This window comes from Pelophylax lessonae (assembly GCF_965119305.1).
Source record: "Pelophylax lessonae genome assembly, chromosome: 2".
Classification (NCBI taxonomy): Eukaryota; Metazoa; Chordata; class Amphibia; order Anura; family Ranidae; genus Pelophylax; species Pelophylax lessonae.
The window spans coordinates 41,067,672-41,086,122 of NC_138769.1; the positions used below are offsets into that span (position 1 = coordinate 41,067,672).

Genomic DNA, 18,451 nt, shown 5'->3' on the forward strand with positions numbered 1-18,451 from the left:
ATCTGAAATTACCATAGAGACATGTGATCCTATGTAGAAGGATCACATCTCAGATTGTTACCTGTATAGACATCTGGGGGCCAGAAATCTTGCAGATTGAAAGGGGATCAAATTCTTATTTCACTCATTAAAATGCAAATTAATTTATAACTTTTTTTAAATGTGTTTTTATGGGTATTTTTGTTGTTATTCTGTCTCTCACTGGTAAAATAAACCTACCATTAAAATTATAGACTGATCATTTCTTTGTCAGTGGGGAACATACAAAATCAGCAGGGGATCACATACTTTTTTCCCTCACTGGTACATATTAAATTAGGACCACACTTTTACCTTTGTTTTAAAATCCACATAAGGCGTGGCAATTACATCACTACTGAAAAATTATAAAAACCTAGGAATCACCACCTGCCAGCCTGGTAAGTATTCTTCATCTTATTTTGCAGGGTTTATTAGCAGCCCAAGGGACTAGGATGTGTCATCCCAATTTGAATGTGTTACAATAATGCATCCATGGATCCAGGGCCTAACTGAAGAGAAAATTCTAGGCTGGAGTTTATGCTAGCCAAGTGAGTTTCGTACCGCTTCTACAGTAATTAGTCACAGTACAAGCCAATCAGCGGGTGGCGGCCATTGGATGACCACCGGCACCCGCTGATCGGCAAGGAGACAGACAGAATGGAGCTCTGTCTATGTAACCAATGCAGAGCTCTGTCCTGTCAGTGGGGATGTGCTGGATTTGGTTTCCCTGCAAAGCAGGGAATAAAATCCAGCACATCCCTTAGTAAATGCAGTACACGTAAAACTCAAAAACACTGGCTAGGCACAAATTTAACCCTTTGATTACCCTAAACGTTTAGCCCCCTTCCCAGTCAGTGTCATTAGTGCATATTTTTAGCACTGATCACTGTATTGGTGACACTGGTTCCCACAAAGTGTCAGTTAGTGTCCGATTGTCCAGCGCAATATCGCAGACATGGTATAAGTCGCTGATCGCCGCCATTACTAGTATGAAAAAAAATAAATAAAAGTTCCAGTATATATCCCATAGTTTGTAGATGATATAACTTTTGCGCAAACCAATTAGTATACACTTATTGGGTCTTTTTTTACCAAAAAATATGTAGCAGAATACATATTGGCATAAATTTATGAAGAAATTCGATTTTTTTTTAAATTTTTATTGGATGTGTTTTGTAGTGGAAAGTAAAAAATATTGTTTTTTTGGGTTTTTTTTTTTAGAAAATTGTCAGTCTTTTATTGTTTATAGGGCAAACAATTTAAAAACGCAGTGGTGATCAAATATCGCCAAAAGAAAGCTCTATTGCGGGAAAAGAAAAAAACGACATAAATCTAGTTTATGTACAGCATTGCATGACCGTGCAATTGTCAATTAAAGCGTAACTCCACTTTTGTTGAGAAAAAAACATTCCCCTCTGGGTGATCTCTGTACATTGCAAGGATTTTGACAAACTTTGTTGCAGATTCCTAACTTTTGTTATTCTGAAGAAATCATTGTTTATTCCTCTGTGCCTCTGTGCTGAGTGGGTCAAATGGGAGTGGTTTCATAATTATCAATCAGCTGTGGCAGCTGCAGAGCTCTAATAAGCGAATCTGCTGAGCCTGCATCCCTTTAGACGTGTTCTTATTGGGAGTATCTCACCAAAAATGACTTTTTTGCCAGAAATCTGACTTGTATCTTAGGCAGACTTCTGGGAAAATCAGTGAGCCAATCACACAAGCAGGAAATGATGTTTCTGGGGGTGTGGTCAGTATACATTCTGTGTACAGAACAGCTGCAGGTAGCCATATTGCATTGCAATTTCAGAAAATTACAACAGCTGCAGATTCAAAAGGAAAGGTAATTTTTAATAACATTCAATTACAATATGATTTATGTCGCAATTGTATACACTATATTGTTTTTTTCTTTTTCGCTATTTTTTTCTCCACGAAAGTGGAGTTACCCTTTAAAGTAATGCAGTGCCATACAGCAAAAAATGGCCTGGTCATTAAGGGGGGCAAATCTTTCCGAGGTCATGTAGCTAATACCTTGATGGGTTGGTGAACATTCAACTGAACAAGGAAGATAAAAGGTTAGAGACAAGAAATGAAAATTAAAAAGATGAAACAGAACTAAAAAAGATAAAAACCTTTTGCACCCCACGGGTTTTCCGGTTAATTCGGCTGTATCCTGGTAGGAGTGTATATCAAAACATTTTCTTAACCGTAGTTTTGACATTTATTGTAGACATGGCCTCCACCGTCCAGCCTCGGGAATGTACCATAAACAAAGAAGAGGGAAAGGGCTATGGATTTTTCCTACGCGTTGAACAAGATGAACAGGGCCACCTTGTCCGCTCAATTGAAAAGGGGAGTGCTGCAGACAAAGCTGGGCTAAAAGATGGAGACCGAGTAATGCAGGTCAACGGAGTATTCGTAGATGACAAAGAGCACCCTGAGGTAATATCATTGCTGATTTGGATGGTTACAGTCTTTAATTGGCCAGATCTAAAGGATGCATTAACAGTGATATCACAGATTTCTAATGATTGGATAGGTCAAATTCTCAGTGATGTCACTGGTAACTAGTGAATGGATAGGCTACATTCTCAGTGATGTCACTGGTTTCTAGTGGATAGGCTGTATGCTCAGTGATGTCACTTATCTCTAGTGAATGGATAGGCTGTATGCTCAGTTATGTCATTGGTCTCTAGTGAATGGATAGGCTGCATTCCCAGTGATGTCACTGGTCTCTAGTGAATGGATAGGCTGCATTCCCAGTGATGTCACTGGTCTCTAGTGAATGGGTAGGCTGCATTCCCAGTGATGTCACTGGTCTCTAGTGAATGGATAGGCTGTATGTTAAGTGATGTCACCGGTCTCTAGTGAATGGATAGGCTACATTATCAGTGATGTCACAGGTCTCTAGTGAATGGATAGGCTACATTATCAGTGATGTCACCGGTCTCTAGTGAATGGATAGGCTGCATTCTCAGCGATGTCACCAGTCTCTAGTGAATGGATAGGCTGCATTATCAGTGATGTCACCAGTTTCTAGTGAATGGATACTCTACATTCTCACTGATGTCACCGATATCTAGAGAATGGATAGGCTGCATTCTCAGTGATGTCACTGGTCTCTAGTGAATGGATAGGCTGCATTCTCAGTGATGTCACCGATATCTAGAGAATGGATAGGCTGCATTCTCAGTGATGTCACTGATCTCTAATGAATGGATAGGCTGCATTATCAGTAATGTCACTGGTCTCTAGTGAAAGGATAGGCTGCATTCTCAGTGATGTCACCGGTCTCTAGTGAATGGATAAGCTGCATTCTCAGTGATGTCACCGATCTCTAGTGAATGGATAGGCTGCATTCTCAGTGATGTCACTGGTCTCTAGTGAATGGATAGGCTGCATTCTCAGTGATGTCACTGGTTTCTAGTGAATGGATAGGCTGCATTCTCAGTGATGTCACTGGTCTCTAGTGAATGGGTAGGATGCATTCTCAGTGATGTCATTGGTCTCTAGTGAATGGATAGGCTGCATTCTCAGTGATGTCACCGGTCTCTAGTGAATGGATAGGCTGCATTCTCAATGATGTCACTGGTCTCTAGTGAATGGATAGGCTGCATTCTCAGTGATGTCACCGGGCTCTAGTGAATGGATAGGCTGCATTCTCAGTGATATCTCCAGTCTCTAGTGAATGGATAGGCTGCATTCTCAGTGATGTCACCGGGCTCTAGTGAATGGATAGGCTGCATTCTCAGTGATATCTCCAGTCTCTAGTGAATGGATAAGCTGCATTCTCAGTGATGTCACCGGTCTCTAGTGAATGGATAGGCTGCATTCTCAGTGATGTCACCGGTCTCTAGTGAATGGATAGGCTGCATTCTCAGTGAGGTCACCGGTCTCTAGTGAATGGATAAGCTGCATTCTCAGTGATGTCACCGATCTCTAGTGAATGGATAAGCTGCATTCTCAGTGATGTCACTGGTCTCTAGTGAATGGATAGGCTGCATTCTCAGTGATGTCACTGGGCTCTAGTGAATGGATAGGCTGCATTCTCAGTGATGTCACCAGTCTCTAGTGAATGGATAGGCTGCATTCTCAGTGATGTCAGCGGTCTCTAGTGAATGGATAGGCTGCATTCTCAGTGATGTCACCGGTCTCTAGTGAATGGATAGGCTGCATTCTCAGTGATGTCACCGGTCTCTAGTGAATGGATAGGCTGCATTCTCAGTGATGTCACCAGTCTCTAGTGAATGGATAGGCTGTATTCTCAGTGATGTCACTGGGCTCTAGTGAATGGATAGGCTGCATTCTCAGTGATGTCAGTGGTCTCTAGTGAATGGATAGGCTGCATTCTCAGTGATGTCATTGGTCTCTAGTGAATGGATAGGCTGCATTCTCAGTGATGTCACTGGTCTCTAGTGAATGGATAGGCTGCATTCTCAGTGATGTCACTGGTCTCTAGTGAATGGATAGGCTGCATTCTCAGTGAGGTCACCGGTCTCTAGTGAATGGATAGGCTGCATTCTCAGTGATGTCAGTGGTCTCTAGTGAATGGGTAGGATGCATTCTCTGTGATGTCATTGGTCTCTAGTGAATGGATAGGCTGCATTCTCAGTGATGTCACCGGTCTCTAGTGAATGGATAGGCTGCATTCTCAGTGATGTCACCAGTCTCTAGTGAATGGATAGGCTGTATTCTCAGTGATGTCACTGGGCTCTAGTGAATGGATAGGCTGCATTCTCAGTGATGTCAGTGGTCTCTAGTGAATGGATAGGCTGCATTCTCAGTGATGTCACCGGTCTCTAGTGAATGGATAGGTTGCATTCTCAGTGATGTCAGTGGTCTCTAGTGAATGGGTAGGATGCATTCTCAGTGATGTCACCGGTCTCTAGTGAATGGATAGGTTGCATTCTCAGTGATGTCATTGGTCTCTAGTGAATGGATAGGCTGCATTCTCAGTGATGTCACTGGTCTCTAGTGAATGGATAGGCTGCATTCTCAGTGATGTCACTGGTCTCTAGTGAATGGATAGGCTGCATTCTCAGTGAGGTCACCGGTCTCTAGTGAATGGATAGGCTGCATTCTCAGTGATGTCAGTGGTCTCTAGTGAATGGGTAGGATGCATTCTCTGTAATGTCATTGGTCTCTAGTGAATGGATAGGCTGCATTCACAGTGATGTCACTGGTCTCTAGTGAATGGATAGGCTGCATTCTCAGTGATGTCACTGGTCTCTAGTGAATGGATAGGCTGCATTCTCAGTGATGTCACTGGTCTCTAGTGAATGGATAGGCTGCATTCTCAGTGATGTCACCCTTCTCTAGTGAATGGATAGGCTACATTCTCAGTGATGTCACTGGTCTCTAGTGAATGGATAAGCTGCATTCTCAGTGAGGTCACCGGTCTCTAGTGAATGGATAGGCTGCATTCTCAGTGATGTCACTGGGCTCTAGTGAATAGATATGTTGTATGCTCAGTGATGTCACTGGTTTCTGGTGAATAGATATGCTACAATCTCAGCGATATCACTGGTCTGGTGAATACTGATTTATTTTTATTTTTTTGACAAATAGGTTGTAGAACTTATCAAGGCCAGTGGAAGTTCAGTCCGTTTGTCAGTTCTAGATAAAGATTCCTACAAGAAGTTGAAGCAAAAAAGTTTGGACCTTGCTGATAGTAAACCACCTTCATACGAAGTTGTTACTTCAAAACCCAGCGAATCCTCCACACCAAAACCCAGCGAATCCTCCACACCAAAGCCAAGACTATGCTATTTGGTGAAAGACAAAGGAACCTTTGGATTTTCCCTAAAGTGCGTAAAAGGTAAGGGAAAACCCAAATCTGAACAGAGAGTTGGCAATGGCAAGTTCCAAGTTCTTAGTCTGAGGGTCAGAGGTATGGAAAAAAAATGGAAGTTTTGGGGTCGGAGTTACTTAAGTCTTATGTGCAGTGAAGAATCTAAAATCCAAAGATTTTCCAAAAAACGGAGTGACCTAAATACATACAAAAATGTGCTTTTAGTTGACACCAACACAACAGATCTATTACATTCACATGGCCGAAAAATGACATTGACGTAATATGGCCATCTGCCCATACTAGGTAAATGATGTCACAGGAATAACCACCCTCATAAGATGCGGTACAGAGAATCTCCTACCCACAGCTCATTGGATCAGCAATGACAGATAACTTACAGGTTTGGAGGAAATTGGGTTTGGACTTAACCCAAGCCTGAACCCAAACTCATTGCTACACATGCTATCATTCAGGAGAAAATCAAGATAAAAGATTTTTTTTCTAATGGGAAGGCTTAGGCATGATTTCCATTTCTAGATACATTATATTGCCAAAAGTATTGGGAATTGGGACAACTGCCTTTACAAGCACATGAACTTTAATGCCATCCCAGTCTTAGTCTGTAGGGTTCAATATTAATTTGACCCATACTTTGCAGCTATAACAGCTTCAACTTTTCTGGGAAGGCTGTCCACAAGGTTTAGGAGTGTGTCTATGGGGATGTTTGATCGTTCTTCTAGAAGCGTATTTGTGAGGTCAGGCACTTTAATTAATCCCAAAGATGTTCTGCAGGGTTGCGGTCAGGACTCTGTGCAGGCCAGTCAAGGTTCTCCACCCCAACTTGCTCATCCATGTCTTTAAGGACCCTGCTTTGTGTACTGGCCCAAATCATTTGGTGAAGAGGGGGATCATGGAGTGGGGTTTTTTCAGGAGTTGGACCATTGGCTCCTGCTGCTGTCGATCTGTCCAGGGAAGAGGGAGACATGGGCGAGAGCTGCTGCTCTCATGCACATCGCTGGATCGGATCAGGTTCAGGTAAGTATAAGGGGGGGCTGGGGGGACATTTGCAGATGGTTTTTCATAGAATGCATTAAAGTGAAAAACTTTAAGGCTTTAGAACCACTTTAAGTAAAACGACAGCTGAGGCTGTGTGCAGGAAAATTTCTCCTGATCATAGTCTCAGCAAATGTAAACAAAGAGAACTAAAGGCCCGTACACACGTACCGACTGTCGGCCGAAAAGATTCGGCCGACGACCGATCGGCCGATTTTCGGCTTGTTAGTATGATGCTTCCGACAGCCGACAGCGCACTTTCGGCCGAACAGAATCTGTCGTGCAAGCATTAAAATTTTTGTATGCCGACACCAGAACGGCCGATTATTCGCCAGTCAGTACAGAATTTGGCCGACAGACAGCAGATTTGCAAGACTGGGCATGCTCAGAAAAGAAAAAACACAGGGAAAGTTAACCATCACATGACATCACTTCTGCAGTCGGCAGACAAAATTCATGTGCAGTCTTTTGCACTTTTCAGCGGACAGGACAGCCCGGGGACAAAAGACGGCCGATCGGTCGGCCGACGATCGGTACGTGTGTACGGGGCTTAAGACTGTGATCTGTACACAACCTCAGGACAAGTTAAATGAGAGCTGAGGCTGTGGTCAGAGAGCAGCTCCTAATCACAGTCTCAGCAATTTCCAACTAGATTGGCAACAAGATTAGATTTTGCTAAAATGTGAGTTAAAACATTTAATATTATCATTATTTTTATTTTGATACAGGGTTTACATGGAGTTTGCACAGTGCTTTACAAAATAAAGGTTGTCGGTACAGTTACAGTACAAGAGTGCTAAGTCCACGAGAGCTTACAATACCCCTACCCCCCTATCCAATGATCACATTGCAATCCTTGTTGCACTCCTAAACTTATTTTCTTATGGCTCCATGCTTCACAAGCATTCAAGAGCTGCATTAGCTACTCAATAGAACATTATAAGGGTTTGCCAAAGAAGGCTGCAATTGTGATTTGTAGACCTTCACACGCCTTCTAGACAATTACCCATATATACTCAAGTATAAGCCGACTTTATCAGCACGTTTTTTATATGCTGAAAAAGCCCCCCTCGGCTTATACTCGAGTCACGGTCTCACTTACCTCTTCTCCGGTGCAGTACGCATGCGCGCCGCTCGGGAAAGCCTGTGCACGTTTAGCTATTCTCGGGCAGACAATGCATGCATGGTGACGTGTGGGTGCCAGTCGACGCCATTTTTAAATGTAAGGGGCCTCACTGAAAAGGTAAGTGAGACTTCTCCGCAGCTTCTGTACCATGCCCGCAGCACTGCATCTCCTGTACCATCTCCTGTGCCATGCCTGTACCATCTCCTGTGCCATGCCTGTAACATCTCCTGTGCCATGCCTGAACCATATCTTGTGCCATGCCTGTAAGATCTCCTGTACCATCTCCTGTGCCATTCCTGTACCATCTCCCATACCATGCCTGTACCATCTCCTGTAAGATCTCCTGTACCATGCCTGTAAGATCTCCTGTACCATGCCTGTACCATCTCCTGTACCATCTCATGTACCATGCCTGAACCATCTCCTGTACCATGCCTGAACCATCTCCTGTACCATGCCTGTACCATCTCGTGTACCATCTCCTGTACCATGCCTGAACCATCTCCTGTACCATGCCTGAACCATCTCCTGTACCATGCCTGTACCATCTCCTGTAACATCTCCTGTACCATGCCTGTAACATCTTCTGTACCATGCCTGTACCATCTCCTGAACCATCTCCTGTACCATGCCTGAACCATCTCCTGTACCATGCCTGAACCATCTCCTGTACCATGCCTGTACCATCTCGTGTACCATCTCCTGTACCATGCCTGAACCATCTCCTGTACCATGCCTGAACCATCTCCTGTACCATGCTTGTACCATCTCCTGTAACATCTCCTGTACCATGCCTGTAACATCTTCTGTACCATGCCTGTACCATCTCCTGAACCATCTCCTGTACCATGCCTGAACCATCTCCTGTACCATGCCTGAACCATCTCCTGTACCATCTCCTGTACCATGCCTGTACCATCTCCTGCACCATGCCCACAGCCCTACATCTCCTGTACCATGTCCGCAGCCCCTGCACCATGCCCACAGCCCCTGTTTTGGGTCTGGTGGTGGTCCAGTTGGGTCCAGTAGATGCAGCATTTCCCACCCTAGGCTAATACTCGAGTCAATAAGTTTTCCCAGTTTTTGTGGTAAAATTAGGTGCCTTGGCTTATATTCGGGTCAGCTTATACTCCAGTATATACGGTAACCCACCAGCATGTCTTGGGGGAAATCATGTAAACACAGAGAGATCATGCAAACTCCATGCAGATCCTGGCCAGGAGACCAAGAACCCCCTTGCTGCAAGGATTAAACATTAAGCCACCATGCTGACCCATTCAAATGTTTTTGGATGTGAATAGAACTAATAATGTGAGTAATCACGCCATCTCACACACCAATGTTCATCTGTTTTCCCTTTGAAGGCACCACTGGTGTATACCTGGAGAACCTGGCACCTAGTGGAGCTGCTGTAAAGGCCGGAGTCCAAACAGGGGACCGAATAATTGAAGTGAATGGCAAGAGTGTGGTCAGCGACTCCTATGAGCAGGTTGTCAAATTGGTAAGTGCTAGTTGTCTGGTCCGCATTTCAATGTACAGACGTTGGACAGCTTTGTAGCGGGCTCTATTGTAGTCACACCAATTCACACTATGCCATTAAAGGGAATCTTAAAGCACAATTAATGGAGGAGGAAAAGCCCAACGGACCTTTTTATTATTTTAATTCTTTCCTATTCTATCTAAAAAAAAAAAAAAAAAAAAGGTTTTGCCTTGACATACATTTAAAAATTGGAGAGATCTTAAAAAAATGGAAACCTTGGGGAGATTTTCCCTCACTGCTTGTACTGGGGACACCCTGCCATAACCTGACATGGAGGGCAACCTATTGTAATGAACGGGCTGCCCTTAACATGACGTGCAAAATTGTGCAAAAACATGTGCGCACTGTCACACCTATAAATGTGTGAATGTTTAAAGCTAAAACCTTGACATAAATACTTAAATTTTAATATATTCTTCAAAAGCCTCAAAGGATATAAATCCAGTTTGTGTGTATCGAATTATCAACCCAGATATTACCTTGTAAAAAAAGCAGTGACACCATCACTGTGTGGATATAGCTTGTACAGAGAGCAGAGCTATGGAAGGGACCCAGCAGGCTCCACCTACTACAGGCTGTCTGCATAAAACAACAAGAGGGGGCGGAGACAAGACCAGTCACCCTGCACAAGGAGAGAGAGCAGCAGTGACTGGTCCCGGTTCACAAATATGCGATGCAGGAACCCTGCAAATCCACTGCAGGTTCCTGCACCGCACTCAGCTCGCAGGCAGTTCACACTGCCTTATGGGAAATGCTGGGGGTGTCAATACAAAGTTAATGAGACCCCAAGATCAGTTCGCATATCGCAGTGCGAACTGTCAGTTCCGACATGAATCTGATTTCATAGGTGTAAACACCCATGTGATCCGATTCTGGTGCGGACCCAAAAAAGGGTCCTGTGCGAGTTTGGTCCAAATGCGATTCAAATTCAGCCATACAATCTATATGACTGAACTCACATTGCACAGACATCGCATGTGATTTGCACAGCAGTGTGCTGCGAATCACGTGCGATGTCTGCCATCGCATATGTGTGAACCGGCTCTTAGTGGGTAAACTGACCTCACTCAGGCTACGTTCACATGTGGGCGCAGTGGATCATGGGCAGAATCACCGCGATTCTGCCCGCGATCCGGAAATCATTGCAAATCGCGGGACGCCTGTGCGATGCCCGTGATTTGCAATGACACCCCAAACGCTGTGCGATGTTGCCGCGATTTCCGCCTGCCGAATCGCGGTAACATCGCGCAAACAGAATCGCGGGACGCATGACGCCCAAAAAAGGTACAAGAGCTTCTTTTGTGCATAATGCGTCCCGCGATTCTGTTGGCGCAATGTTACCAAGATTCGGCAGGTGGAAATCGCAGCAACATCGCACAGCGTTTGGGGTGCCATTGCAAATCACGGGCATCGCACAGATTTCCGGATCGCGGGCAGAATCACGGTGATTCTGCCCGTGATCCGTTGTGCCCACATGTGAACGTAGCCTTACAGACTGAAGTTCATCCCTTTGATCTAAAAGAACCAAATGATACTTTGTTTATGGTTATCTACCAGCGCTGAGCAATGTTGATAAACATTTGCCAGAGGTTCATTTTTATTTATTTTTTTTGACAGCAGTGAGTGAGCAGAGAACAGCTCTGCACTGAATTGTGGAGATGCCAGACTAAGATCGTGAGGGGGGTTGAATCGAGATTGCAATTTTTTAACGGTTAATCGTGCAGTTCTACACATGACTCTTGTATTTAAATGAATGTAGCGATTACCCCTGCAGGAGCTGCTGGTGATGATGGGTCCTCTTTTCTGCCATGACTCTTAAAGTCCATTGGTCCCCACTGACACACCCGGTTATAGCTAGAAGGTCGCTCACACCTGGATAACTTAAAGTGGTTGTAAAGGCACAAGGTTTTTTACTTTCTATGCATTAAGGTAAAAAATCTTCTGTGTGCAGCCCCCCCTAATATTTACCCAAGCCCCTCTCAACCCAGTGATGTCCACAAGAGCCTGGCCTCTCGAGGAACTTGCACTCCTGATTGGGATTTGGCAGCAGCTGGAGCCATTGGCAGTGAGCCAATCAGGTGACAGAGGGGGTGGGGCTGTGCCACGTCTCTATGTGTGAATGGACACACAGAGCCACTGCTTAGGAGCGCACCTGCTTGGGTGCTCCCAGAGCAAGCTGCTTCCTGTGGGAGAACCCGGCAGGAAGGAGGAGCCAGGAGCTCTAGCGTGAGACCCGAGAAGAGGAGGATCTGGGCTGTTCTGTGCAAAACCAACTGCACAGAGGAGGTAAGCCCCCGTTCACACTGGGGCGACCTGTGAGGCGACCTGGTCGCCTCACAGGTCGCCGCAGGTCGCCTCCCATAGGGAAGCTGCGGACCCGTTCTGATAGGAGCGACACAAGTCGCTCCGACTCAGAAAAAGGGTCCGGAGCTTCTTTGGGGCGACCAGGAGGCGACCGCCATAGACTTCAATGTTACGAAGTCCGTGGCGGCCGCTCCGAGGTAGCGGCACGCTGCTCGCACCGCGACCTCGGAGGTCGCGGTGCGAAGTAGCGTCGCCCCAGTGTGAATGGGGGCTAAGTGTAACATGTTTGTTATTTAAAAAAAAAAAGTCTTTACTATCGCTTTAAATGTTAGTAAACTACCATTTTAGAATAATGCACAGAAATTAGGCCACAGACTATTGAATGGTAGGTCAAGTAAATGAATTATATCAAGGCAGGTAAACAGTGCCTGAATTCGCAAACACCAAAACACTTCAAAGTTGCAGAACTAGGTAAAGTGAACAGTGGCCTATAACATGATGATTTAACTGAACTGCAGAAATGTTAATTTAAGAGTTAACTAGTAAGGAGTGGTATCAGAAGAATCAGTTAACACAATGTTAATGTTTTTGAGTGCACTCTATATTAACTCTCCAGATGTGGGTATGCATGAGTGCGTGAGTGTTCCTGAACAGGGCTCCTCTAGAAAGTGTTTGCAAAGTACCTGGCACCTTGATGTTAGATTTGTCTGGCTTGTGATGGGGCCCTTCTGTAAGTGGTCCACATGAAGCTGTCCCTGTAAGGGTATGTAGTGGATAGCTGCAGGGCTGCTAAGTAAAGAGTAATTTCTGTTGCACTGTGGGTGGTGGGGAAGGATAAGGGAGGGTGTTGTATTTCCGCTCACCACTCCTGACAGGCAACAGGTCCAGTTGCACACACTTGGCTCTCAGCAGTCAGCAGTTTCAGATGTCAGATCCCTGACGCTCGGTCACTAGGCTCTGGGTCACACAACCAAGCATAGAAGTCCACACAGAAACATTTCAGCCAGCAGTGAGAAGGAGAAAAACCTGCCTCATTCTTTTTTGAGGGGGGAGCGTGTGGGGGCAAGGGATTACACAGCCGGTGGCACCTGATCATATGACATTTTTCTATCCTTAAGTTCAGCTTTAATGCAACTTTGCTGCATTTTAAAAAGTATTGATAAAATACTATCTTCACAAAATTGCAGAGCAAAACCACCAGCAGAATTTTACATATGACCCACTCCCAGTTGCCTGCCTAGTGATGTAGGACAGCCTTTTTCAACCAGTGGCCCAGACACCCTGGGGTGCCTTGAGGTTTCTTCAGGGATGCCTTGGCAAAATGGCTTAAAATTGCCCAAAAAATGTTTTCAAAAAAAGCTTTTTATTGTGCACAATTAAAACCTTCTAATTGCTGGCGTCCTAATGACCATTGACATAATCAGTTGATAAGGAGGATGTCAGTAGTCTGCATAGCATCCTTGTTTGACTCTTCCCTGCCCCTCACATTAGCTGAATGATAGAGAAAAAACTGAGGGAGAAAAGAAACATAGGAATACTAGTCAATACCAGTTTACAAAAGTGTATTTGCTTTGGAAGAATAAATCACCTCTTACGTTGGGTGTCCTACTTGGACTTGTGGATATTGCTGCATTATGTAAGACTATTAGAATCATTTTTACATTTTAGAATGGGGCAACTTGAGACTGTCCACAATCCTTAACCACTTAAGCCCCAGCCCTATTTCGGACACTTTTTGTTTACAAGTTAAAATCAGTATTTTTTCCTAGAAAACTACTTAGAACCCCCAAACATTATATATATATATATATATATATATGTATATTTTTTTTAGCAAAGACTCTGGAGAATAAAATGTCGGTCATTGCAATATTTTTTGTCACGCGGTATTTGCGCAGCGGTCTTTAAAACGCTATTCTTTTGGAAAGTTTTTGAAAAATCACATTTCACTGCATTTAAAAAATACTAAACAGTAAAGTTAGCCCATTTTTTTGTATACTGTGAAAGATGATGTCACGCCGAGTAAATAGATACCCAACATGTTACGGTTTAAAATTGCGCACACCCGTGGGATGGCGACAAACTACGGTCAATAGAGATCTCAATAGGCGACACTTTAAATTCTTTTAACGGTTACCAGTTTAGAGTGTAGCTCTTTTTTTTTAATTATTGCTCACGCTCTGGCGATAGCGGCGATACCTCACATGTGTGGTTTGAACAGCGATTTCATTCGCGGCTCGACTTCTGTATACGTTTTTTTTTTTTTCGTGCGTGAGCTAACGGTGACGGTGGCAGCTAAATTATTTTTTTTTTTCCTATTTATTTTTTTTTAACTTTATTACAGGTTTTTTTTAAAAAAAAAAAAAATCTGATCACTTTTATTGCTGTCACAAGCAATGTAAACATCCCTTGTGACACCAATATGCAGTGACAGGCACTCTCTATAGAGGGATCGAGGGTCTAAAAGACCCCAAACCCCTCCACTACACTTCCATGTATGCAAAACGCCGAAAACGGCGTTTTTGCATACAGCCGTTTATTAAATTTGCCGCCTTTTGCAGCAGACTAACCCGGAAGTGACGTCATGGACGCCGCCTCCAGGTTACGTCATCGGAGACATCATCGGTTTCCGGCTTAGATCGGGACTCCATCCACGCGGTGGGACGGGAGGCCCGAGCAAAGTGGCGGAAGGCGGCAGGAGGGGGGGCGTCCCCCCCCGCTCACCCAGGTAACGATCGAGCGGCTCCCGATGGAAAGCCGACCGTAGGCTGTTAACCACGGTACCGGGATGATGCCTCTAGCTAGAGGCATCATCCCGGTATACCCCCGCAAAGTCTGCCGACGTAGATCTACGTCAGTTTGCGGTAAGTGGTTAAAGGGTGCCTTGACTGAAAAAAGGTTGAGAAACACTGATGTAGGGCATGCATAGAATCTTAGTTCACATCCAGGGACAATAAAAATTCTGCTGGAAACTTTGCTCTGACAGATTCCAAAAAAGACAATTAGATTTTGTGGGATCCTCACAGATCTAACATAGACATGCAAAAGATTTTAAAAAATTGGCAGCCACCTTCGGCCTCTTCTGCAATTCAATGTACTTCATGTAAATGGCGACAGCCCAGACACAGCATACCATACATACTTCAATGTTTTGTTCTCCATGGCCTCTAGATAAAGGAATCAGGAGATTCGGTTATGTTTCTGGTAGCAGATGAAGCTACGTACAATCACTTCCGGCAGAACAAGAACCGTATTACAGCAGATCAGGCCACAACAAGCCTCCTGCCCCATCTTCCCCGGATCGTGGAGCTGACCAAGACATCAGATGGATATGGATTCTATCTCAGGCAAGAGAAAAATCGCAAAGGTAATAATAATATTAAAATAAAATCCCTAGAAAAGTTCAATGATCATATAAATGTATACCACAGGCAATGTGCCTACAAAGTTCAATGAGCATCACTGTAAATGAATCCTAATATACTTGTTGGCCCATTTACACTTGTGTGTTGTGGTAACGTGTCCATTGACCACAAAACATGGCAAAGTATGCTTGTGAGCAAGGTGCAGTATGGTGTGGCGGGCAGTAAACACTCAGAGTCTGAGTCAGGCAATAAAGTTATATTGTGGAAAAGGTTCAACACAACTTATTCAGGCTCAGCGGGTAGGCACACCTGTCCGGAGCCACTTACGAACTGCGAAGCGTCTGCAATGAGGAGCGGAGTGCAGCCTGGCTGGTCCACACCCAAAGGGGAGGCTTCCTAAAGCGAGCTGACATAGTCCCTGCATTGTCCCTCGGAACCTCTCCCTATCTCTAAGAACGTTCCCTGCCAGACAGGGCTCCTATCTCTATACTAGCCATTCGCAGAAAGCATGCCAAACCCAGGAGCCAGAGTCTTAAATAGAATCTGCCTGAACCAAGATAGCCGCTGCAGTCACATGAGGTGCCAGTATCCAATCGGACAGCTATCTCCTGGACCACAGGAAGTCATAGACAGGGCAGCTGTTAGAAATCATGGGGCCCAGTATAGCCTACCTGATGGGACCACCCTCGACACCACCCCTGGCCCCTCCCCTGACCCGGCTTCAAACATGTAAAAGCATGAGCCATGAGAGGTCCTCTTTGTGGAGAGATTTGAGGTCTATTAGACACCATATCTCTCTTCTAGCCTCCAAAGCATCTGATCAAACTGAGATGGTGCTCCTATAGGGCTTTAGAAAGGCCTGTTTTTTATTTTGTAGAAATTAACTGAAAAGGTGCCCGGGGCCCCTGATGATCTGATAGGGCAGAGCCCGGTACAACAGGACTGGCTGTACTGCCTTATCAGCAGCCCTTGTCACAGATGGACCAAGTTCCTCACAACTTCTTTCCCTTCTGGATTGCTTCTTCGTTCGAGCGCCACCTGCCTACATGTTACATTTGGAATTGCACCCAAGTGCACTAAGGCAACACATATGAGTTGTAGCGGGCTGTGTAGCATGGCAACTCACCATAGTGCTTGACAAATTTTGTGTCACATCTGGATTTCAGGACATATTGGTGCATTGGTAGCACATTGTTTTAATGGACTACCTTAATACAATGCGTATTAAAGTGGAATTAAACCCAAACAAAAATGAAAAACTTTGACAGGTAGGAATTTTATGACAGAAGAGATTTTACTGGACTCTTCTGTCATAAACTCTTCTCCCTGCCCGTCAGCATTTATGCACACTGAACAATGCGAAATGACACCATTGGGTCCCGGTCAACCAAGCAAAAACATGGTTCAGGACTTGGAAGGAAGACCTGGAGAACATGGCAGCACCCATGACGGGTGGAAGTGCAGACAACACAGCCCTGGAGGAGATCGCTTGCCAGATAAATCTGCCATATTGGGTTTAAATGCTGTGCAGAATAGCAGATTATGGCTAAAAGCTCCTGAGGCTCAAAAAACAAAATGGTAGGACTGTAATTGTGCTTTAATGCACCACAAAAATGTAACTGGGTCCTAAGGTGTCTCTAAATTTATTACCATTTTTTTTGAGGTGGTAATGTTCCTGGTGGTAGATGAAGTTATGTAAAATCACTTCTGGCAGAATAAGAACAATATAACTGCAGATCAGGCCACGACAAAGTGGCTTCCCAGGATTGTGGAGCTGAGCACTCACCATATTGCATCGCTATGCATTACAAATGTTGTGCCATGTCTGATTTTTAGATGTTTTGGTGCATTGAAAGTAATGGGCTGCCCTAATGGAATGCACATTAAAGCGGTTGTATACCCCACCTAGTGATTTTTACCCACAGGTAAGCCTTAAATAAGGCTTACCTGTAGGTAAAATGGATTTCTACTAAACATACACGGTTTGGGAGTTATTCACATTATTGACATCAGCGACGCATGCGCTCTGAAGGTCCGGCGTATCGTGTCGGAAATTCAGAGCTCCTTGCCGTAACGGAGGGCTCCCGTGTGCATGACGTCATCACGGCTCCGGCCACTCACAGTGCCGGAGCCCGCGAACCCGGAAGAAACACTAGGGGAACATGTCAGCCCCCTAAGCGGTGACCGAGCACCCTGCGGGGCTTCATTTTAAGGTAAGTATTTCATAATATGCTAGTATGTGATGCATCCTAGCACATTATGCTATTGTCTTGCAGGTTTTATTTTTTTTTTTCAGCGGTTAACTACCGCTTTAACGGGTCCTTAAAGTGATACTAAACCCAGAAGCCTGCATTCACTATATCTGCTCTCCCCAGGAGCCTACATTCACTATATTTGGTCTCCTCAGGAGCCTGAAGTCACTATATCTGGTCTCCCCAGAAGCCTGCATTCCCTATATCTGGTCTCCCCAGGAGCCTGCATTCACTATATCTGGTCTCCCCAGGATCCTGCATTCACTATATCTGCTCTCCCCAGGAGCCTGCAGTCACTATATCTGGTCTCCCCAGAAGCCTGCAGTCACTATATCTGCTCTCCCCAGAAGCCTACATTCACTATATCTGGTCTCCCCAGGAGCCTGCATTCACTATATCTGGTCTCCCCAGGAGCCTACATTCACTATATCTGGTCTCCCTGGGAACCTACATTCACTATATCTGGTCTCCCCAGGAACCTACATTCACTATATCTCGTCTCCCCGGGAACCTACATTCACTATATCTGGTCTCCCCAGGAACCTACAGTCACTATATCTGGTCTCCACAGGAACCTGCATTCACTATATTTGGTCTCCCCAGGAACCTACAGTCACTATATCTGGTCTTCCCAGGAGCCTGCATTCACTATATCTGCTCTACCCAGAAGCCTGCATTCACTATATCTGGTCTCCCCAGGAACCTACAGTCACTATATCTGGTCTCCCCAGGAACCTCCAGTCACTATATCTGGTCTCCCCAGGATCCTGCATTCACTATATCTGGTCTCCCACAGTACACAGAACATGTAAATGCAATCATTTTAGTAAATATAAACTGCTAAATACCCTTTCTCATCAGCAGTATATAGCAATCCTGTGACTTCTATGGGCTCTTGCACACTGCAGCTCAAAGAAGCGGCTTCTACAGTCTTTTGAGCTTTTTTGGGCTTTAATTTTTTCTGCCTGGAAACTCCCCTCTAGGTTAGTCAATGTG

The 18,451-nt window shown here is 44.8% G+C and overlaps 1 protein-coding gene across 2 annotated transcripts in view; it reads left to right on the plus strand.

The window, feature by feature from the left end:
* The window catches only part of PDZK1 (PDZ domain containing 1), a 65,458-nt gene that overhangs the window by 21,529 nt on the left and 25,478 nt on the right, over window positions 1-18,451 (plus strand). For both annotated transcript variants that reach the window (XM_082244255.1, XM_082244256.1), the window contains exons 2-5: window positions 2,252-2,463; window positions 5,590-5,839; window positions 9,359-9,495; window positions 15,010-15,205. In XM_082244255.1, coding sequence (XP_082100381.1) covers window positions 2,254-2,463; window positions 5,590-5,839; window positions 9,359-9,495; window positions 15,010-15,205 — 793 coding nt within the window. In that variant the 5' untranslated portion in view covers window positions 2,252-2,253. The remainder of the gene's footprint in view (window positions 1-2,251; window positions 2,464-5,589; window positions 5,840-9,358; window positions 9,496-15,009; window positions 15,206-18,451) is intronic.